The sequence below is a fragment of the Daphnia magna genome, linkage group LG6 (genome assembly GCF_020631705.1).
Source record: "Daphnia magna isolate NIES linkage group LG6, ASM2063170v1.1, whole genome shotgun sequence".
Lineage (NCBI taxonomy): Eukaryota > Metazoa > Arthropoda > Branchiopoda > Diplostraca > Daphniidae > Daphnia > Daphnia magna.
The window spans coordinates 8,672,350-8,693,948 of NC_059187.1; the positions used below are offsets into that span (position 1 = coordinate 8,672,350).

At 38.9% G+C, this 21,599-nt stretch overlaps 6 protein-coding genes across 7 annotated transcripts; 2 read left to right on the top strand and 4 right to left on the bottom strand.

Moving 5' to 3' along the window:
* Positions 1–101: 101 nt before the first annotated feature.
* LOC116925214 (TBC1 domain family member 23) lies at positions 102–3,459 on the bottom strand. Its single transcript, XM_032931870.2, is given in 12 exon segments — positions 102–594; positions 656–850; positions 917–966; positions 968–1,065; positions 1,128–1,220; positions 1,301–1,844; positions 1,914–2,159; positions 2,236–2,383; positions 2,437–2,561; positions 2,622–2,745; positions 2,812–3,234; positions 3,302–3,459. Coding segments are annotated over 12 exon segments (2,166 nt in total). The 5' UTR covers positions 3,337–3,459; the 3' UTR covers positions 102–509.
* Positions 3,460–3,589: 130 nt separating this feature from the next.
* On the bottom strand, positions 3,590–8,683 carry LOC116925218 (serine/threonine-protein phosphatase 2A 56 kDa regulatory subunit gamma isoform). Of its 2 annotated transcripts, none has more exons than XM_032931880.2 (11): positions 8,526–8,683; positions 8,133–8,207; positions 7,455–7,641; positions 7,187–7,386; positions 6,994–7,127; positions 6,855–6,924; positions 6,654–6,784; positions 6,316–6,589; positions 6,006–6,253; positions 5,601–5,940; positions 3,590–5,480 (listed from the first exon to the last, which is right to left on the bottom strand). In XM_032931880.2, exons 1-11 carry the CDS (start codon positions 8,556–8,558, stop codon positions 5,337–5,339), a joined length of 1,836 nt encoding a protein of 611 aa, XP_032787771.2. In that variant the 5' UTR covers positions 8,559–8,683; the 3' UTR covers positions 3,590–5,336. The 2 variants fall into 2 exon arrangements, with proteins under 2 accessions (XP_032787771.2, XP_045030672.1); XM_045174737.1 differs by lacking the exon at positions 8,526–8,683 and adding an exon at positions 8,369–8,404.
* Positions 8,684–8,822: 139 nt separating this feature from the next.
* Positions 8,823–12,008, top strand: LOC116925213 (ribosome-releasing factor 2, mitochondrial). Its single transcript, XM_045174736.1, is given in 14 exon segments — positions 8,823–9,162; positions 9,227–9,379; positions 9,445–9,712; positions 9,776–9,959; positions 10,033–10,257; positions 10,322–10,343; positions 10,346–10,452; positions 10,531–10,557; positions 10,631–10,771; positions 10,830–11,079; positions 11,149–11,342; positions 11,421–11,516; positions 11,586–11,732; positions 11,793–12,008. Coding segments are annotated over 14 exon segments (2,286 nt in total). The 5' UTR covers positions 8,823–8,858; the 3' UTR covers positions 11,961–12,008.
* LOC116925219 (atlastin) lies at positions 12,003–15,508 on the bottom strand. The gene is made up of 11 exons (XM_032931881.2): positions 15,358–15,508; positions 14,725–14,921; positions 14,530–14,664; positions 14,306–14,461; positions 13,955–14,243; positions 13,705–13,889; positions 13,605–13,632; positions 13,349–13,542; positions 13,070–13,284; positions 12,616–12,682; positions 12,003–12,455 (listed from the first exon to the last, which is right to left on the bottom strand). Exons 2-11 carry the CDS (start codon positions 14,917–14,919, stop codon positions 12,309–12,311), a joined length of 1,611 nt encoding a protein of 536 aa, XP_032787772.2. The 5' UTR covers positions 14,920–14,921; positions 15,358–15,508; the 3' UTR covers positions 12,003–12,308.
* Positions 15,509–16,064: 556 nt separating this feature from the next.
* Positions 16,065–21,574, top strand: LOC116925230. The gene is given in 11 exon segments (XM_032931900.2): positions 16,065–16,323; positions 16,404–16,810; positions 16,869–17,079; positions 17,142–17,361; positions 17,424–17,511; positions 17,513–17,552; positions 19,279–19,444; positions 19,509–19,635; positions 19,704–20,175; positions 20,254–20,800; positions 20,990–21,574. Coding segments are annotated over 11 exon segments (2,766 nt in total). The 5' UTR covers positions 16,065–16,169; the 3' UTR covers positions 21,324–21,574.
* Positions 17,592–18,378, bottom strand: LOC116925229 (NADH dehydrogenase [ubiquinone] 1 alpha subcomplex subunit 5). Its single transcript, XM_032931899.2, has 3 exons — positions 18,222–18,378; positions 17,908–18,072; positions 17,592–17,827 (listed from the first exon to the last, which is right to left on the bottom strand). The coding sequence occupies exons 1-3, from the start codon at positions 18,240–18,242 to the stop codon at positions 17,660–17,662; spliced, it is 354 nt and encodes a 117-aa protein (XP_032787790.1). The 5' UTR covers positions 18,243–18,378; the 3' UTR covers positions 17,592–17,659.
* Positions 21,575–21,599: the final 25 nt, after the last annotated feature.

Genomic DNA, 21,599 nt, shown 5'->3' on the forward strand with positions numbered 1-21,599 from the left:
TCTCACGAATGATGGCAGAATTGGGACGACATTTTCGACATCTCAGCAATTGGTAAAACAGGCCTATAAGAAAACAACCTTTAGAAAGGAAAATTTATGCATTTAGGTTACGAATATATTTCCTCTGGTTGAATCATTTAGAAGTTTGAATAGAAGTTAACGATACGAATACAGAATGGAAACACAACCACCTATCATCTAGAACGACATTAAATTGGAACAATTTTTGAAAACAATAAAACATCTAATGAAGGTGCTACCAAAGAAGATTTCACTTATCATTGAATTAATTTTACTGGCCACACCTACCGTACATCGGCAATCAACAGGAGTTAAATCAAAGTGATACTTTAACTTGCCGATGAGAGATGGAATATACTTTTTTCTTTTGGTAACCGAAATCAACCTGACTGGAAAATGTTTTAGAACAGGAGAATTGGAATTAATAAGTTTGCTGAAAAGAAAACGTGTCGTAGTTCTCAATTTCCCACACATCTCGGAGCTTTCAATCAGCTATTCGCATTAGTTGGGCTATTGTTGAATAGTTGCAATTTAACCAACTTAACAGCATCTCCAGCTTGGGGGACGACAAATCTATAATCACAAAGCCTTTCTTTTCAATACTGTGTTGATACTATTCATACCCTAGACTTACCTGTCTAAATCTACAATTATAGTTTCTTCACCCTTCATGTTGCCATATTTGAAGGTGATGAATTCCGGATGCCGTTTTTTGCTGGTGATTTTCATGATGGATGACAACGAGCGATTAACGCTAATGCGAGCGAAACCCGGACGATCCTCGATTTCTCGCAGAGCATATAGGTGAGTTGACGTAATAAGCAGGTAACTACAAACAAAGAGTAGCGTAACAATCGTATAAATGCCGATGTAGAAGAGTTCAAATACTAATTACCTTGGAAAAGCATGCCCACTCTCTTTTACTTCGTGGCAACGGAAAGGAGTTGATAACGTCTGGTCTCTTGAGCCATGACGATATGGCTACGAGTTCCTGATTCGGAGCATCTGCCTCTCTTTCAGAACTTCCCTCAAATGATGGATCATCTTTTTTTATAATTTAAAGAACTGTAAGTTTCGTTCGTAACGATTGATTTAACGACAATTACCTCCGTCTTGATCATCGTCAATTGAAAACACGGGCGCTATATTTCGGTAAAGTTTGCCGGTTCCTTTGCTCTTCCCTGCAGTACTGGGATGATCTAATTTTTGAAGAACACATGAAACAAAACTTTTTAAAGAACATATGAAACAACTTTAAAACACCAATAACAAAACATACCTTTGCTTTTGGATTTCGGTGTCGTTTCATTGTCTCCAACTGAAATAGGATTGACAATGTAATCGAGAAATTTGTCTTTGACTACTGCAGACTTTGAACGCATCCGCCCAAAGAAATCCGTTTTGTTAGAGGAAGAAGATCCCACTGCGTATAGTGGTGTTCCACTAGCATTGCTTTTGCCAGCAGCTGTCGATGTTGCATCTGATTTGTTGGAACTACAGACAAGGCACAATGATGGATTGTGATCGACTAGTCCGACTGGTTCAACAAATGTCGACGTGGCAGCAATCCCGCTTTCCATCTGAGCTGCAACAAGAGCCTGATGCACAGCATGGAACCCGCCTTGGACAAGGCCGACAAACTGAACATGTCTTTGAAGGAAAAAGGCGACGACCATATGTACATATTGATCTTCTGCTTCTCTGCCCGAACCAAAAAACACCAAGTGCTCTCCTCCGGCAGCCGATTGCGCAGCGATTGACTGTTTCTGAGAGGAGAGTAGCGCTTGCACAGCAACATTGAACGCTTGAGGCTCGGTTAACATCTATTGCGCATAAAAAGTAAATGAATTTAAAAAAGGCGTAAAATTAGTGGTGCAGAATAATGGTCTCACAAGATTTGAATCGAGATGAAAAGCTGTAGGAAGATGGCCCGCGTTGTATTGTTCCGCTGGTCGACAATCGACAAGGAAAAATCGTAAAGCTCTGGTTTCGGTGTCAGCTTTTGTTGGGGGACTCAACAAATGGCAGCTGACTAGCAATTCCTGCACAGATACAGGAAGGCAAAGGGCTTGGGACAGAACCAAAAGATCCGTAGTTTTTTCCGACGTTTCTTCACCAAAAAGAGCTTGATGGTAGTCCTAAATCAAAAGAATATATCACGCAATTAAAACGTCTCTTTTTTTTACTGACAGCACTGGTAAAAATTCAACTTACCCTCTTGTACGAAAAAGGAGTTTGTGCCGAATAGAGAACAGCTAATGAGCAAAAGTCGTGAATATCACCAGCTTCCATTTGTTGCGGAAGTTCTGCGATAGTTTCCAATATTTTTTCCTTTTCACCCTTGTGAGCCATTATCTCATCCCTGTTTAGAAGCAAATCAATTATCACCGACATTTTACGAAAAGGTATTCTTACTTGGCGTTGATGACGAGCACTAAGGAGAGGAAGAATATTAAAAAAGGATCGCCTCGAATGAAATAATAATCCCATAGAGCTAATACAGCTGGCAAATCACTTGAGGCAGCAAAAAGGGAGAGGAACTAATAAAGATATATACAATCGGCAATCATTAATTAAATCAATCAAATGAGCTTGTTTACCCAATTCTGTGTGTATAAATTTGGTGCAATTTTGTGGGAATCTAGGAACGAACAGAGCTCTGGTTCATGGTACAGCAAAAGTAGTCGAAATAGATGCATAGCTACACCATTAAAATGGCACTGCCTGTAAAGAAATAATAATTTAGTGAAGCTGAATAATGTGAATGAAATTTTTCTTTGCTGCCATTACCTTGGAATATATGAATCTAAAATTGCATTGAAATAGCTGTAAAGTTCATTTTTGGGGAGTTTTAAGCAGACCAGGGGTGTGAGAATACTAAGCCAGCCACTGTTTGGTTCGTAGTTCACGTGGTGAGTTTTGCAATAGTGAGTAACAAGAGACTCAAGATCAGATAGGATGGAAACTTTGTCTTCTTCTTCATTGTCCAACTTTTTTACTAAGATATTGCAGTCTTCCCTTAGTTTCGATTGATTTGTCAGGTCAAATATTTCGTTGAATCGTTCGAGTCCATTGGTAGAGCCGGTAGAGGATCCCAATAACCGATGCCAAACTTGGCCACGCATGGAATCGGGGATACTTTTACTGCGGCAGATCAATCGCAGGTCATGCAGGCTACATTGTTCATCTAGTGCTCCTTCTAGAGCTAAGATCCTAGGAAAAAAAATTTAAATCGTGTTACTTATTATTCAATTATAACGGTGAAAAAATTTATAATTACCAAGAGCCATCCTCTGTCTCTAAATCGTCAGCCATTGCACCTGTCAAATTCTCAGCTGTTGTGTGTTTCGTCAGCTATTTTATACAAGCCCCGCCTCTAAGGCTCTGCCCGTTTACGATTAGCTTAATAAATATCGTAGCCAGCATTCGTGTTATTGAGTTCATGTTAAACCGAATTCTTTTATCTATCTGTAACTTATGCATAGCTATGTTTTATGTCTCTTTATCTAGTTTCCTTCCTGTCCCACTTTAGATTAGGTGATTGGCACGAAATATGAATAAGCTTAGATAATCTGAACATTATTTATTTTTTGAGTTGTGATAATAAACTGAATAGACAACACACACCAATATAGGTTTGCTCAGTAGCATGCTTCACTCAATTCCTGTAAAATAAAATGGGTAACTTAATTGTTTCTTCTTTGACAAATAGAATTTTCCAATCAACAAAATGGTAAAGCGCTGTCGTCTTTCTAGCCGAACAGTGGAATTCTTTCTTTTTTCGACGCAAGTCAAAGTCTATATCTCATTTGTCACAGACGAAAACCAATATTCGTAAAACTTGGATTAACACTACGCAGAGCTGTAACAGATAGCCAGGGTATATTGTATAAGAGGACACGTAACACAAGGGCAGAACACCACCATTCGGTCTACACTAAAGTGTTCTGAAATCCTGACATTGCATTTTTTTTTTTCCCTTTTACTTCTTCAACGAAGGGAAAAGGGGGAAATGTGAAGCGCAAACCGTTTACAGCCAACCCTGCAACTCTGTCTTACATGTTCGGTCAAGATCTTCCGGGATTATCGCCGAAGGCGCTGTATGAGAATCGAAAAACAGTGGTGAATAGAATTTGGAAAAAAAACTGCACCTTTCGAAACGATTTAGCGAGATTTCGATACTGTGCACTAATTGATTGAAGCCTGGCTAAATAAAGATTGCATCAACATACAAACAAATAATTTGGGAAAGGGGATAAGGTGCTTGTGAAGCACTGAGCACCAGGCATGTAATCTGTTGTTCTAGCTATGTCTTGGTCATTCAGCTTTTCCCTTTTAAAATCCATACCCGATGTAAATCAACGGCCTTCCCGGGGACGTGAATTTTCATTCTATGATCAGCCCTCGCAAACAAATTCAAAGAAACGGGATAACCAATCTGGTAGCTGAAGACTGGTGGGTATACCAATCTTAATTGAGAGGAAACATAAACAACGGAGAATTGAGGGATTGCAAAAAAAAACAAAAAAAAAAAAAAAAAAAAAAGAGGAAAGTACAAGGAACCTTTTCCGAGAGTGAGGAGTAGATAAACAAACAAAAGAATAATAATAAAGCTCGGCCGTTAGGTTGGAATTGGAGATGGAATGTTGGAAAGCGGCTATGCGAATAGCAGGATAAATTATGAATGCCAATCAAGCCAATCAAACTTAAACCATATTTAAGAAGGGGTAGTAGGGACAAAAGAAGCTATAATTTTTCTGTTCTTTTGTTGTTGGTTAGCGGGAGAAGGGGTCTACGATACACAAACCACTACAATCTACTTGGAACATTTACACAGTTTCCGTAATTTTGCTTTCTTTTTTTTTCTGGTTTGTTTTGATAGATTTTTTTGTTTTTTTTGTTTTTTTGTTGTTTTTTTTGTTGTTGTTTCTGTTTTTTCTTTGCTATTTCTCGTTCCCATTGGCTGTCTGTGCTGTGCTGCAACAGAAACTGACATGTCACGGGGATGGCCACAGTCCAATTTTGGGTTTTCTGGACTGTGTTAGACAAACGACACTAAAACATCTAATCAAGGTTGGAGGGGTTAGCGTTTGACAATAGACAGCGTAATTAGGCGCAAGTGGTATGGGTAGTGATTTTCTAGATCTATAGTTAGGATAAGGGAATCTTGGCAGGTTTTTCTACAAAAAAAAAAAGTCTTCTAATTTATGTCTGTTTAAATGGTTGATGCTGCCTCTACAATTTGAACGAAACTTCTTTGCAATCCTCTTCTCTTCGTCCTGAAAATGTTGCAAGCCAAGTACGAGTCACCTTGTTCAACTGGTATTGACATCAGGCGGCGTTGGTAGGAATTCATCAGCTCTCTTATGATCAGTCAATGCTTTGATCGTGTAAGTATCGTGGGGTAGTTCCGATTTACGTCGAAGCAATGGTTTCTCACGGTTCTTGACTCGTTTAGCCTGTAATTAAAACAAGCTCGTTCAAAATTTGATTTACATTAATACATTTTTTTAATTTCAATGCCATTTACACTATTACATTCACAACAATACAATATTGTAATTCTGGCACTACAGTACCTCACGAGCCTCGGCTTCGATCTTTTCATAAGAGACGTTATTTGTGTCTTCATCTTGGTCCTCTCCTGTTGCAGCCTGTCCAGCAGCTGATAGTGCAGCGCTCACAGACTGCGCCAAAGCTCCACCAGAAACCGATTTGGGCATGAGATTAGCCACCAAATGGTGCTTTGGATTTTTAATAGCCTCAGCTTCTATTTGGCTCCAAAACTCCTCGCGTTCTTTGAATTTTTCTTTTTCTTTCAAACGTTCAGAACGATACTGCTGCGTGCAATCGTCAAACAGCTTTTGGTTCATCTCCATAAAGAGCTTGAGGGCGTTATAGATCAAACCATGAATTGTTCTGAAAGGCAAGCGCGTCGGTTAACAGTTAATCCCGAGCACATACGATGATGTGTTTTTACTCACTTGTTCCAGTGCGATTTTGAATTTTTGTAAAGGGCCGGAAACATAATGGGCAAGATAACCGAAGCATTGTCACTGATCAAGCTCATTATGTACTCATTGTTCCAATAGTAGAGAGCGCGTTCCGCAACTTGGAAATGCGGGCTAGAAACGCAGCGTGACAACTGTCGAAACAAGGGTACCATGACCTTCGAAAATTCTGCTGGCTCCATAACATCCAGAATTTCTTCCAGCTCATTCAAGAACATAACCTAGATTAAGTTTAAACCAATTAGAGTTTTAGTTTATAAATGTGTAACTGATTTTGTCTAACCTCTTTAGGCGAATGGACTTTAGGCCAAAACTTCAATAGGCTGAGGACAACAGGTTCCGTCAGTGATGGGTCTTTCTCCAGAAACTGGACGACGCAATAGGCTAGTTGTGGATGATAAACGGACAGCGACTTGACCTTGTGCAACGGCATGAGCACTTTGAGAAGGAAGACCTTGTGTTCCTCCTTTAAAGGAAGTGCGAAACCATTAATAATGCTTCCTAAGATTTCTAACAATTCTGCCACTCCATTGTGATGCTCTGTTTCGTAAATAAACCTTAAACACGAAAAACAGTTGAGGAAAATGCACGATGATCTTTTCCATATAATATGCAGACTACTTATAGAATATGTTGTTAATTTGCTTCCGAATGTAAGCGCGAAGACCGAGAAATTTTCCATATATCCGATGCAGTGTAGTTTTGAGAAAATCCCGTTCGCGGGGATCCTCTGAATCAAACAGGTCCAATAGCTATAAGCAAATCAATAAATGTATTAGTTGCACTGGTGTACTATATTCAGAGTTATCTTCCATTTGTTACCTGTAGAACGAATTTTTGGTCGATGCACCGCTTGGCTATATTCGGTTGAAAGTCGGGTGATTCTAAAAACCTTTATCGCAAAACCAAAAAGATATTTCCCGAAATGATTTTTTTTTTGGTTTATAGCTAAACACGGCACCTCAAAAAAAATTCGTAGACAAGTTGAAGGTGAGGCCAAGCAGCTTCAAGTGTGGGTTCATCCTCCTCTGGGTCAAACTCGGCCCCGTTAGGATTGCTTGAAGGCGGCAGGGCCCGAAATAAATTGGTGGCGAACTGGGAACAGCCAATTAGATACAAATGCTTCAAAAGTAACGTATAACTATTGAATCTACCATGTTCACAGCTTCGGGGTAGATTGCTTCAGTAATAACACCCCTCTGTGAAGTGACGTATTCAACCATCTCTAATAATGCCCCACGCTTGACCTCTTTCCACTTAAGATCGCTGAGTGGATCTGCTACGAAATCGAACAACACACAACACTGCTGAATTTTTTGCACGAACAACTCTTCCTTGTCTGCTGGCGCCGCATCTGAAAAATGCAGAATATTATCATTAGGACAAAAATTTCGTCTTCAAAATAAGGTAAAGCTAAAATACCTTTGAGTAAAGGCAACTTTTGGATCTCGCGGTTTTTTGTAATGTTGAATCGCGAAGAACTTTGTCGTCGATTTTTTACCACGGTCGTACCCGTGAACTTAATCTTGTTGATTTGCGCAGGTGGTGGTGGTCCAGTCGCCAACTTCGGTCCAGACGAGGGTGAACTTCCAGGGCTAGTCCTCCCACTCTTAAAGGTTAAAGCAACACAGTCCAATTGATATAGTCATCTTTCAAATATCTTTAACGTAGATTAAAATTAAACATTCTTCTGATGTGCTTTCACTTCTACTATGCTCTAGCTGTTTTGTCAGATAGTGTTAAAAATCTCTCCCTCCCCTTCTTTTTTTTTTAGCTAAGCTGGTACACTATACATCAGCAGGCAAAGCAGTGTAAAAAAAAGGGGTGTAAAAATGAAAGAAGAAAAATAATTGCAACCAATGATTGTAAACATACAAAAAAGCAAATACAGATAGTGGTGTCTTGTAAATTTGTGCCCCACGTACATGAAACACTTTCTTGGTGGGGATAAAGTTAAAATTCCTTTAAAAAATCTAGATCTGCCAAACATTAGAGCAGATAAACCAGATGAAAATAGTAAAATTCACTACATTTTCAGAATTATTGCTTCATTATTCATTTATAAGTAAAAAAAAAATGCATTATTAGCAATAATTTTACCTCTTCCCCATTTTCTGTTGATGATCCTTCTTTGGTGGATGACTTCCCATTACCAACTTTGGGCTTGCCTGTGTCCTGTAAATACAAAAAAAGGGGGCAAATGGGTTAGGCACAAAAGCTAATCACTGCTATAAGGAGTTTACAATTACATCACTGCTATGCACAATTTTACTAAAAAGTCAAAACATGAGCTGAGTAAGTAAACAAAACACTAAAATCGGATGGTGATAGTTAACTGAGCATGTTACAGGTGACATTTCAGCAAAGCTGGCCACTGACGTGACGCCAGTAAAACCACCCTTTTCACCAATTCCGTTATTGCGTTTCGGCTTGTAGTTTTAAAAAACCGAATCTCAACCACTATATAAATCACCTAAAGCAGTTACTAATTACCTCAGCTCCCTTTTCTTTTTTCTTATTTGGCATATTTTTGGGCACGAAAAGAACTTAACTTTTTCTCAACACCCAAGTTTACATCGATACCAAGTTCCTTCGATACACACACGAAGGACTGAGAGCGTGCCAGTTCTTCAGCAAGAGAAACGATTCTGAAGGAAAAATTTTGTTTGTTCTTATAAGAATAATTAACTTAACAAGAAAATTATACAAACCCGTTTACTTTCCAGAATTTTTAAAGTAAAATTAACTTCGTAAATTTGTTACTTACTTTGGCAATGTTGCGACTTCATATCAAAATATGTTTGATTTTCTTGTTCCATCCACATCATGTGCCGCGTGAACCATCATTTGTTACGAATATGTCGCAGAATTCGGTTTGGTTATTATCCTTGTATTACTTTACAACGAAAGATGGGATCTATTGGTGACAATTTTGGGAAAGAATATAAGGAAAAATGCGTTTCTGCATCAATAGAACTGATCCGCAATATCGGTATTATGGCCCATATCGACGCAGGCAAAACTACAACAACCGAGAGAATGCTGTTGTATGCTGGCGTAATCAGAGCTCCTGGCGAAGTACATAAAGGAGACACGGTGATGGATTATATGGAGCAAGAAAGAGAAAGAGGTTTTTAATTAACTTCATAAAATATTCTTGTTTTGACTATTGATTGACATTCTTCATGTTACAGGTATTACAATTGTTTCAGCCTCGATCACATTTCCATGGAATGGACACCATATAAACCTCATAGATACCCCTGGGCATGTAGACTTCACTGTTGAAGTTGAAAAGGCTCTCAGAGCTTTAGATGGTGCTGTTGCTATTTTGGATGCCTCTGCTGGTATGTGGTTGATTTGCACTAAATAATGAGCACAAAAGGATATTGAAATATTATCTGCAATATAGGTGTTGAAGCACAAACTCTAACTGTCTGGAGGCAAGCTGATCGATATGAAGTACCAAGGATTATTTATTTGAACAAAATGGACAAAATTGGGGCTAACTTTAAAACTTGCATCCAAGACATTGAGAAAAAACTCAAGTGTAAGCCACTTGAACTGCATTTGCCAATAGGTGCAGGAAAGGAATTCAGAGGAGTCATTGATCTTGTCAGCCTTTCCAAAAAAGAATGGAGTCTGAACCATAATTCCTTTGGGGCCTCTTATTCAACAAAGTTATCCTAGATTTTTATTTAAACTTTACTGGATTAGCTTATCTTAGCTGTTTTCTGTTTAAGGAAATTGGACAACAAAAGTGATTTTGATACCTGGGCTGAGGCTTCAAAAAAACGTGCCGATCTCATCGACAGGATGGCCGATCTCGATGAAAAACTGGCGAATTTGATCATTGAAAGAGAGAGTCTGGACCATGTAAGCTCAGAGGAAATGAATGGAGCTTTACGAAGAATTACACTTGCCAGAGTAAGCTTATATGTTTTTCTTAGCCTGCAAGGAGAACCTGCGATTATATTCGAATTCGTTTATTAACTATCAGACAGGAGTTCCTGTACTTTGTGGTAGTTCCTACCGCAATGTTGGTGTTCAACCGCTTTTAGACGCTATCACAAATTATCTCCCAAGTCCTGCAGATCGAAGCTATGACTTTGTTCAATCATATGCTGCAAACAACGATCTTTGCTCACTAGCATTCAAGATTCAAAACGATGTTCAGCGTGGACCCTTGACGTACGTTCGAATCTATAGTGGCCGAATCGAAACCGTAAACTAATTCAGTTCGCGTTGGAATAGCCGCTAAATATTCATCAAATTCGTTTACGTTGCAGGGGCAAAAGATATATAATGTTTCCCCGAGAAAACGGAAAAAAGCGGACGCCTTTATGTAGCCCACGCTGATGAATTGAACGAAATCCAATCCTTGTCAGAAGGCAATATTGCTGTTTTATCCGGTCTTAAAGTAAATCAAGTTTTCGCGTTTCACGGCCTCAGATAATGACGGAGAACCATGCTTTTATTTCTGTTAAATAAAATCCAGGATACAGTCACCGGTGATACAATCACAGTATGAAATTTAAACCGGTTTTCGGTGATATCTGTGTTGAATTAAATAGAGGAATTTTTTATGATCATTGTAGTCTGGAGTGACCGCCATGAATGCAGCCCGACGTTGGTTAGCGAAGAAGCAAGGTGTTACCGAATCAGAAGTTGCCCCCATTCTGGCCGGAGTTGAAATACCCGATCCAGTTTTTTTCTGTTCTATCGAAACAGCATCTCTTGTAAATATTTTTGTGACTGTAAATATCAACTACGATGTAACGCAAAATTACGTTACAGGCATACCAAAAGAAATTGGAACAAGCGCTAGAAATGCTTCAACGGGAAGATCCTAGTCTAAAAGTTAAATATGACGAAGAAACTAGCCAAACTATTGTGTCAGGTATGGGAGAGCTGCATTTGGAAATTGTATTAGAAAGGATACGCACAGAATATGGAATTGACGCAAGTCTTGGAGATTTGCAAGTAGCCTATAAAGAGACAACCCATAGCGAAATTACTGATACGTTCATTTTGGAAAAAATGTTAGGTGCGTAAGCTCATGGTAACAAAAGTATTCTACGGCCAAAACCTTAAACTTTATTAATCTTCCAATAGCCTGGAACGAAGCAGTTTGTTAAGATGACTATGTCAGTTAAACCAGACCCTTCAGCTCATGGTGTGATCACTCTTGAAAAAGGAATATCAAAAGAATCACGCGAACAACTTTCTAATGTCTGGGCTATTCATCTGAAAGCAGCGCAACGCGGGGTCACTAGCGCCCTTTCTTCTGGGCCGCTGTTATCTTTCCCAGTAATTAGTAACGATAATGAAAGAACATCAAAAAGGATTTGTGCTTCAGTCTGTGAAATTATATATATATTTTTTTAGGTCACTTGTGTTCAATTGTGTCTTCATTCGCTTGAAGTGGGACCTAGAACTTCGGAGTTAATGGTTGCGGCAGCAGCATCGCAGTGTGTGTCTCAAGTAAAAGCATTTTTTAAACATAGAAACGAAAAATCAGCACGTTTAATTGTTGCATCCATTTTAATGCAGTTACTTCGAAAAGGGGGAACACGATTAATGGAACCATTTATGAGATTGGAAGTAACTATTGAAGACCGTTACCTACATGCTGTTATTGGTGATTTTGCCCAGCATCGTTCTGACATAATTGAAGTCAGCGAGCGTCATGAATTAAAGGTATTAGGGATTTTCACCAACGTCGACGTAGAAATTGAAACCAACAAATGTGTGCTGTAGGTTGTTCTAGCTGAAAGCCCTTTGTCCGAGTTGCGAGGGTATTCCAAAAGAATTCGCATTTTGACATCTGGAACAGCTACATTCAGTATGGAATTTTCTTGCTACAAACTCATGTCGTTGCAAGATCAAAAAAAAGCTTTAACAGAAGTTACGGGAATCGAAATGTAATTTGTTCAACAGCGTACTTGTAATATGTAAGTAAACTTTCAATTATTAGATCTTTTTTTTTATTACTGTTGATACCAATAAATTCGAGTGAACCCATATACAAAAAAAAAGGGGAATAACTAGCAAATAATGGCACACGGGGGACCAACAAGAGAGACGCCAAATAAATGAATGGCAAACCTGTTTCACAAAGATAACACCCACGAAATTTTTTCTATAAACACTTCAGGCAATAAAATTCTATCCCTTTCAAGTTGGTCTCGATAGGGTATAATGTTCCTATTTCAGTAAGGCACTTAGGCGGCGACCAGCGAACAAAGTGCCAATGTAGGGTCTAGCCGGATATGTTCAGGTTGATTTGGCTTTAGACACATTTGCTCTGGTGTGATTACTAACTCCTGCTGCAACCTGCGTTCCCATCGTTATGTTGGTCATTCGTTGAGTCACTTGTTCCAATCCCGATCCAGCCATGTTTAAGTATGTCGGCCGGACAGCCTATAAATAGGACGAGTCAATTGATAAAATTGTGCAATATAAATTTACTAAAATTTGTTTGCACAACTTAAGACCTACACTGGAGTTCCTTTCGAGCTGCAAACGACTCAGAAGGGATTAAGAAGTCACAAGTATATTCGAATAATTAATGAATGCTTACGTTTTCCCAAATTGCTTCGGCTACGAAATCGATCACTGTTCCAATATCCCGCATTCCTCCTGAATATCTGAAAACACGAAAACATAAACTTAAAAAATGACGTTTTGGATATTTTATGGAACTTTGGATTACTGGAGGTTAGTTTACAAGGTTAAAACCTAGGTAGGATTGGGAGAAAAGTTGATGTATTCTTCTCGTTCAAAGGATTTACACTTGCCCAAAACTGTTACGTTTTATGAAACTTCCTTGTAAAGTAACGTAAATAAAGAAACTAGTTTTTGTAAACCAAGACCCAAAGCCAGAAAAGTCATAAAAAATTTTGAGAAGTATCAATTCAGCGTTAAATAATCAGAAGACTTGGAGGAATAAAAGTATGTTAATTGTCGCAAACCAAGAAAAGCTTTCGAAGTAACCGAAAAGTATTGCAAAAAGAAAAGAGAAACGTGCGCCTCACCTGATATAAGCCCATGTACAGAGAGTCACCAGAGTCAAGCCCATCATGAGGTTGGCTAAGTTGGCCAAAGGATATAGGCCCAATAAGCCTAGGAATCCAGACACAAAATAGAAAAAGATTGCAACCACAAACAAAGTAGCTGGCGTTTTGAATGCTTTAAAAATATTTTTGCTTTCGTTTTGCGTCCGATAGTGGCTAAACTGCTCTTCAATTTCCTAGAAATATAGAGAACTTTCATTTAGGAACCGAAAGGGCCAAGAAAATACAAATGAGGCATACCTGCTCTAATCGTTCTTTGTATTTTTCTGAGAATTCTGCTCCACCCATTTTTCTGCGCCCTTGAAAATGTTCAATAGCTTTATCTTTTACGCGCATATGTTCGCCTTCCAATGCATTGGAACTCATAAACGGTTTGTCTCCACCACAAATAGCTTCCATTGAAGACGAATAAACCTCTTTAGCACCCGCAACGGCTTAAAGAGATAAACTTTATCGTTAGTCCATAACACAAAATCGGTCCCTTACGTCTACTTACCCGAAAGATTGTTAGCTTCAGCAGTTGCCTGCAAAGGAAGGTAAGATACTGAGTTTTTTCAGATAGCACAATTAGTACTACAACAACGACATTAGGTTACCTCTAACATAGATTTGGGTTCAGGTAATTCATCGCCCTTGTAAATGGCCATATAAGACTGGAAGTAATGAAGCAACTCTTTGGCTCGAATTCGATTACCACCAATCTGTTTGACCACTAAATTTTCTGGCGATAGAAGTAGTGGGACCAAAACTTTCAATTGCTCCTTAAAATCGGGTTCGATGTCTATGGAAACATGAGAGAAAGGTGACATTTGCCTTTGAGTCGTGATGGCTAGAAAGGTATCTTACCGGTTAATCGACCATCGAAGTTCGGATTAGTGGCTACTTTGAGTCCAGGATGGGGCATTAGAAAGCACGAGATATCTGTGAAACAGGCACGGATATGCTTGCGAAGAGCTTGAAGCTCGGGATGCTGCTTGTCCGAGATCTGCAACCTTCGTTCCAGAATAGACTTCCCGCCTACTTCTCCATAGGAAGCTTCGTAGGGAAAGCTCCAATCACGTACTAGAAACTCCAACTTTTGGAAGGGAACATCTCCCGAATCTTCCAACGCAAGTCGCCCATATTCGGTAAAAAGCTATGTAATATTAACAAAAATAACAATATTTGTTTAAGAAAAACAGAAAATTTTTACATTACTTGCAAATGTTGCAAATCATCCTCCTGTATGTTTTGAGAGAGATTGTAAACTTGAACACTGCTGGTCATGGTGCTAAGTGCAAAAATTGTTGCACAGTCTCTCACAGTGCTTTGGCTGTCAAAAGCCCCTTGAGTATCTAATAAAAGGACAGCAATCTAAAATAGAAAAATCTCAGTCCATGAAAATCCATTTAATTTAAAACTGCACAAATTGAAAAACTCACTTTCTCTCCATTTGGAGCATCCACCATCAAAACTTCAGACCATGCAAGAATTCCAGTGGTATCTCTTTCACAACCTCCTCTCCAAGAGAAGCCTGTCAATGGGCGATCTTCTGGCCCAAGCCAATCAGGTGAACCCTAAAATAGTCACAAAAATCAGCTGAGCTACTGAAAGTTAGATCTCTACTATTTTAATACATTTGCTTTCAGATAACGTAGGAAGAAATCAAGAAGAAAAGATTTTCCTTTCCTAAATGCTCCTGCAACAGATATAACTGCAATATGTTTGTCTTTCACATGTTCCTGACAAACAATGTTAGCTAGAGCCTCTTCATCCAATTCAAATGTATGGTCTTCTTTAGCCACAACAATCTGTACAGGCCTGCCTTCCATTCCTAATAAAACAACAGGAAATTTAATATTGCATGGAAGTCCTGTAAAATTGCCCTGGATATTCATGAAGATTGAAGGAACAACATAATTATATGAGATAAACTTGTTTGCTAGCTTAATTTATAGTTGCATGTAGGAAGTATAGGGGGAGGATGAGTGGTTTGAGTTTTCATTCACTGCCTGTTTTATTTGTAGCATATTGCCCAACAGGTTTTTTTATTATTATTTTGTGCTCTGAACAGTTATAGGTATTTCAAAGTTGGATTTGTCACGTCGGGACTAAAACCTAATATTCAAAATAAAAAACCAAAAACAGATACTAAATGCTTAACTTGGGCGCAGATTATCATTATCAGCCTAAAGCACGATATTCATTGTATGTTAATGAAATTGCTATGAAATGAAATTAATATGACCATAGGCAGAAATCAAAGTTACCAGATAGGTTTTCTGTTTACAATTCGATCACCCACTTTTCACTTCATCAAATTCCAGCAGTAAAAGTAGTTGTACGTTCTCGTCTTCCTCTCTCGAAGAAATTGGAAATTGGAGCAGTTCTCTTCTGCACGAATGGCATCACTGGATGCAGCTGACGTACTAAATGTTTTTAACTGACATTTCATGAAATTTTTATTAAACGCATTTACCGATATACGCGTACTTTATTAATTCTATCTTGTGATTTCAAAAAATAATCAGAAGGTAAGTGGTGAAGTTGGGTTAAGTTTTAACCTATTTCATTCAACCAATGTCATTAATTAATTAATAGAACAAATTATCTATCAGATTCGGTCATTTCATTTACCATTACCTGAGATCCAGCTTACTACCGGAAGGTATTGGCGCGACACACGTAAAATGTGATTTTTCAGATTTTTTTTCAGCTTTGCGCCAGCATCTTTTGGTAGTAGCTGAAGCCAAGCCCTATCGGGTATCTAGGGATCGGCCCCGCTTACCTGAGACCCACCTTACTACCGGAAGGTACTGGCGCGACACATGTAAAATGCGTTTTTTTTAGCTTATCGCCAGTACATTCCGGAAATAAGCTGGTTCTCGGGTAATCGGGGCCGATCCCTACGGATATCAGATTCGGATTTTCGGAAATTGGAATTCGGAAAACTGAGTCAATGAAATAAAAAATTTCGCAACTCAGCCTTGTTCGAAAGTCAAAAGTATCGTCTGCTTCACTGAAAAAAACGAAAAGAAATAAGAAACACGTGTGTACGCAGCATCATACGAAATCAATCTAAATGTCTAATAACGATTCGAGACAGCAAAATCTGAGTAGGCTGAAGTACGAGGGATGTAATTTTTTCCGTCAAAGACTAGTGTTGGCTACCCTATCGTGCAGACCTGTTTCAATTGTAAACATTCGATCAAAGGAAAATGACCCTGGCCTAAGAGGTACGAAGTTCATTTGCCTAAAAATAAAAATAATAAATGCTTGTAAAAAAATACAACAAGCCTTACTTTTTGTACTGCAGAATTTGAAGCAAGCTTTATTCGACTTCTCGACAAAATTACAAATGGCTCCAAAATTGAAGTGAATGAAACAGGCACTGCTGTTCATTATGAGCCAGGACTATTGTATGGTGGGACAATTGAGCATGATTGTTCAACTCAACGTTCCATCAGTTATTATTTAGAACCTCTATTACCCCTTGGTCCCTTCTGCAAAATACCTTTAAATCTGACTCTTAGAGGAGTAACAAATGATCAAACTGATCCATCAATTGACATTATTAGATGCTCTTCTATGCCTGTATTGAAAAGATTTCTTCTAGTTGATGATGGTTTACTGTTAAAGATTTCAAAAAGGGGGGCACCTCCTAAAGGGGGTGGAGAAGTAATTTTTACTTGTCCTTTAAGAAAGCAATTGCGAGCACTGCAGGTAAATTTTTACACTGGGTGCCATTTAACTACATTGACCAGAATTTGTTTTTTTCTAGTATGTAGATCCTGGAAAAATTAAAAAAATTCGTGGCGTATCTTATGCTTTACGGACTTCCCCGACAATGACAAATCGCATGATCGAAGCAGCCAAAGGGATACTTCTGAAATACATTCCTGATGTGTTTATTCTTACTGATCATAGAAAAGGAGCAGCTAGTGGTCTGTCACCTGGTTTCGGCATAACACTCACCGCAGAAACCATAAATGGTATGTTACGAAGGAAAGATGATTTTAGTCATTCGAAAATATTCAGAAGCAATTGTTTTTAGGGACATTTTTGTCTGCCGAAGCAACGTCCAATCCACAAGGCGACAAGCAGCTTCCATCGGTAGCCGAAGAGCTAGGTGAGCGAGCTGCTATTCTGCTTCTAGAAGAAATTTATCGGGGCGGGTGTGTAGATTCGTCGAACCAACACCTAGTTCTGTTGCTAATGGCCCTCGGACCTAAGGATGTATCTAGGGTTCTTCTGGGGCCGCTGTCGCCTTACACGTGAGTCACTTCGCCTCAAATTACTCAAGGTTAGAATTTTTTGTAACTTTTTTTTCTAACAGGATTCAATTTCTAAGGCACATGAGAGATTTTTTTGGAACTGTTTTTAAAATGGAGACAGATGCAAGGAATGAGGAAGATGATTTAAGGAGTTGGAACTGAGAAAGTATTGATGACATGTGTGGGAACTGGTTACACTAATCTGAGTAAGACTATGACTTGATTTCAGCTTGTTTGTAATACACACTATTTGTCTATTATTTTCCTTGGTTCACATTCAATTTACATTTCACTTAATCTAAACTGGCCACTTCCATTGGTTGGCAGCTGGTTCACTTACAAGAGGTTCCCAGGGCTTCCAAACCTGCATCTTCCTTGCTAAAGTCAATTCATTTTCAGCCTGAACCATAAGTTCTTCCACCTGTCCACAATTTATGCGGTCTTCCAGCTTTTTTATATCTTTTTCCTGCATGAAGATTTCATAAAAAAGGTAAAATAATTATATTTATAAAAATACTCTACAGTATGCACTATCACAATCAATACCTCACTAACTGCTAGAGCTCTTTCTTTGATAATCTGTTCAGTATAACGACGGTAGGCTGCATCTTGTGGTATATTTTGCAACGTACGGAGGATTTTGGCATATAGCACAGTGAGAGTATGATGAGGATTTGGAGCCACTGCCAAACCAGTCAATCCAGTTGCTGCCTATACAAATTTGGGGATGACAGGAATTTATTTTACAGTTACCATATGCATGATTATAATAAGCTAGGTTGGTAAAATACCACAGAAAAATCATTGTCTTGATAAAATTGCAATTAAGAGTAACAATGTGATTCACAATCCAAAATTACCTTTTTCACGACACCAGCCATCTTTTCTTGTTTATGGCAGACGAAGGATAATGTGTGCGCTAGTTCGGCTTAACTTGTAGACTGAAAAGAAAAATATAAATATTTCTAAAACTAGATTTTTGAAGTTAATGTAAGAAAAATAAAAGCGAAAAATTTTTTAACAAAAAACCAAAATCCTAATATGATTTGAAATACAATCTGCAATGCATATCAATATAAATTCTGAATTCGGTACAAAGCACATTGCCATTAGGTTCATAGAGGGCAGTTGAGGCGGTTAAGTAATGCAACTATGGGTGCTGTTTAGCAGTTATGGTCGTTTCAAACAACTGACTGACTTTTCACTCAGTTTCGGTTGTGCTGAAAAATACTTTTTCCGTCCTTGCTGGTCGCCAAGCAAATCCGACTATGGCTGATTTAAATAATCTTAGTGATAGGGAGTTGCGAACGAAGCTAGCCCAATACGGAATGACTGACATACCGATCACACAGACTACCCGGGACTTAGTCATCAGACGCCTCAAGTCGGCAATGGAGACAGCCGGCAATGGCACCTCCTCCTCCCATGAACATGAGGAAGCTGCTACCGAAAGTCGTCCTTCATTTGCCCGTCGAAAATCAGTAGGTGCACCCGCTAAGCCAAAAACAAGACAAAGAGCAAGCATAGCAGCTCCTCAATCCCAGTTTGATTCCAGAACTGATGATTCTGATGGACACGAAACAGAGGAAACTATCAAGAAATCTTCAGCAAAACAAAACACCCCAAGAATTGATAAGAAGAGTCTCAATGGGAAGAATAAGTCTTTTAGTAACAATGCTTCTGGAACGATATCAGATGAAGAACTCATCAGACAGCTAAAATTGCACAAAATTGTAGCACAAGTGATTACAGACTCAACAAGGCCAATTCTCATCAAGAAACTAAATCATGCAGTTGCCAAACAGAAAAGAGAGTCAAAGAGTTTTTCAACACCTTTACCCAGCTATCCTGATGAAGAACAGGACTCTGCACAGGAGTCAGACAAAGGTTATCCTGATAACTCCAGTTTTATTTCAGCAAAGGAAAGACGTAGCTTGACACCATCTCTTAGCTTTTCTCCACAACATTCTCTTACTTTTGGGAGCAACAACAGCTCATACCCATCCAGTGACTCTTTTCTGAAACCAAGACAGTCAGATTTTTCAAGAACATTTGTTCCTCCATCTAATCCTGTCATAAACAGGTAATATTTTGCTTTTAATTTGTATTTTTTCTTAATATTTTCATGATATTGGCCTTTTTTAAAGATTTGTTGAGGAGCAGGAACCTTATGATACAGGATCTGATTCCGAAAACGATAGTGTGCCTGCTAGAAAGACGCCTAAAAAAAGCTGGTTCCCGTCTTGGTTTGGTAAAAAAACTGATCAAAATTCGGTAATACTTTCAAAATATAAAGTTTTATTTGCGATTCATTTTTAACATTTCTATAATATTCTTTGAAGACTATTCCTGTGAAGACTTCTGTTTTCTATGCCAATATGAAAAGAAAACTAAATATCGTTAGGCAGTGGCAGTTCGTCGTTGTCTTTTTACCATTACTTGCGGCCTTGTTCTTTCTACTCTTGGCCGCAGTTTACATCAAGGCATCTTATAACGAAACAACACCTACCCAGGGGGATACTGCAATGGATCAGGCAATCCAGAACGTTAGAAATTTAATCGAAAAAGAAACCATCACACATCTTTGTGGTGGTGACGATGCTATGGCGGTGGATTCTTCATTTTTAATGGAACAGCTGGATATGAATCAGACGATGATCAACAAAGTTCTAGAGGCTGTCACAGCTAATCCTCATTGGGATGTTCATGTAACCGGAGAGTCGTGGAGTACTCCGATCGTCCGGCTTCCTATTTGGTGCTCGATAAAAACTTACCTATGGAATATCGCGGTTGCGTTTTTCATCATAATATTCAGTGAGTATTATTTGTTGAAAACATTTGTTTAAAACAACAATTTGTATTTACTAATTTTCCTGTGCCAAATTATAACAGGTTTTGGCGTGGTTTTATTGATCCACCAATTGGTTGCTGCCAACTGCCGACAGCGTGAGAAAGAAGAGCAGGAAGTTTATTCAATGGTGGAAATGATCATAGATTTGTTGGCTCGTCATCAGGCAAGCATGGTAGTCGAACGACGACCACATGACGCTTTTCTAGCAGTTACACACGTCCGAGATGTCCTCATTCCCCTAAAGGAGCGGAAATCGAAGATGAAATTGTGGAATAAGGCAGTACAGTTTCTTGAGGACAACGAGTCACGAGTCCGACCAGAAATCCAGCAAATTGAAGGCGAAGATTTTCGTGTTTGGCGTTGGCTCCCACCGAGTACAACATTTTCGCCAAAAAAATCTACAATCCATGAGGATCAAACTGATGATGCCTCAGCGGGCAGCAGTTTTGGGCCTACGAATAGCGTAGCACCGCGCCCAAAAGTGTGGCAAGGTCAGGCGTTTAGCACCGATAGCTCTGGGGTGAATTCGCCACCTCCCTACCCGTTAACCCAGTGCCTCAAAGTGCGCAACATGTTCGACGCTGAAGTGTGAGAATATTAATTTAAGTTTACAATATCTTAGCTACTGTAAGGGCAATCTTTTTATATTCTTAGTGTGCTCCGTTTCACATCTAGGGATTCGTTAAGCTTTATTATAACTTACAGCGATAATCTATCGATTGCTATGATTAAAATACTCTTTCTATATAATTTTCTTTACAACGTTTTCCTTTTTAGAGAGGTTGGAGATTCTTGGCCGGTGCGTATTCAGGACGCAATCCTGGAAAAAGCAGATAAGGGCAAAATTATGCATATGGCCGTCGATCGTGGTTCGCGGGAAGGCTGCGTCTATATTAAGTGCGCAAGTGCTGAAGATGCCGGGAAAGTATATCACTCGCTTCATGGGTGGTGGTTTGACGGCAATTTGGTGACTGTTAAGTACCTAAGACCCGAACGGTACCAGTATCGCTTCCCGGATTCTGCCAAAGCTACGTTCCCGCTGCAGCCATCGAATGACAAGCGATTATCTCTGCAGACCAAGTTCTGGAAATCTCCCCTCGAGCATTTTTAAATTAATGAAACAAAATCCCCAAAGCTTAATACTGTATACCCTAAATAAATTAACACGACACGCTGATACAATGTGGAGGTTTCTTCGGACGGAAGAGGGAACTGAAGTGTCATGCATCGTAGTGATTTGCAAATTGTTTCCTTAAAAATTCACTGTTTCAATAAGAAGCTGAAATCGCTATTCGTGGGTTTTACATTTTTTTGCTTGTTTAATTTGAATGGCACAATACAAAATACACTACTCAGCTCTTATAAATTGTCAATCAATTTATTACCG

Excerpts from the sequence above, each read along its gene's own strand:
- LOC116925218 (XM_032931880.2), bottom strand. The coding sequence starts at position 8,558 with ATGCCAAATAAGAAAAAAGAAAAGGGAGCTGAG. Across the intron at positions 7,642-8,132 it reads CAACAGAAAATGGGGAAGAG|AGTGGGAGGACTAGCCCTGG; the intron begins GTAAAATTATTG and ends TTAACCTTTAAG. Across the intron at positions 6,925-6,993 it reads GTCTACGAATTTTTTTTGAG|GTTTTTAGAATCACCCGACT; the intron begins GTGCCGTGTTTA and ends TTTGCGATAAAG.
- LOC116925219 (XM_032931881.2), bottom strand. The coding sequence starts at position 14,919 with ATGGAAGGCAGGCCTGTACAGATTGTTGTGGCTAAAGAAGACCATACA. Across the intron at positions 13,633-13,704 it reads AACCCAAATCTATGTTAGAG|GCAACTGCTGAAGCTAACAA; the intron begins GTAACCTAATGT and ends CTTCCTTTGCAG. Across the intron at positions 13,543-13,604 it reads TGAAGCTAACAATCTTTCGG|CCGTTGCGGGTGCTAAAGAG; the intron begins GTAAGTAGACGT and ends TATCTCTTTAAG.
- LOC116925229 (XM_032931899.2), bottom strand. The coding sequence starts at position 18,242 with ATGGCTGGTGTCGTGAAAAAG. Across the intron at positions 18,073-18,221 it reads TGGCTGGTGTCGTGAAAAAG|GCAGCAACTGGATTGACTGG; the intron begins GTAATTTTGGAT and ends AAATTTGTATAG. Across the intron at positions 17,828-17,907 it reads GAGCTCTAGCAGTTAGTGAG|GAAAAAGATATAAAAAAGCT; the intron begins GTATTGATTGTG and ends ATCTTCATGCAG.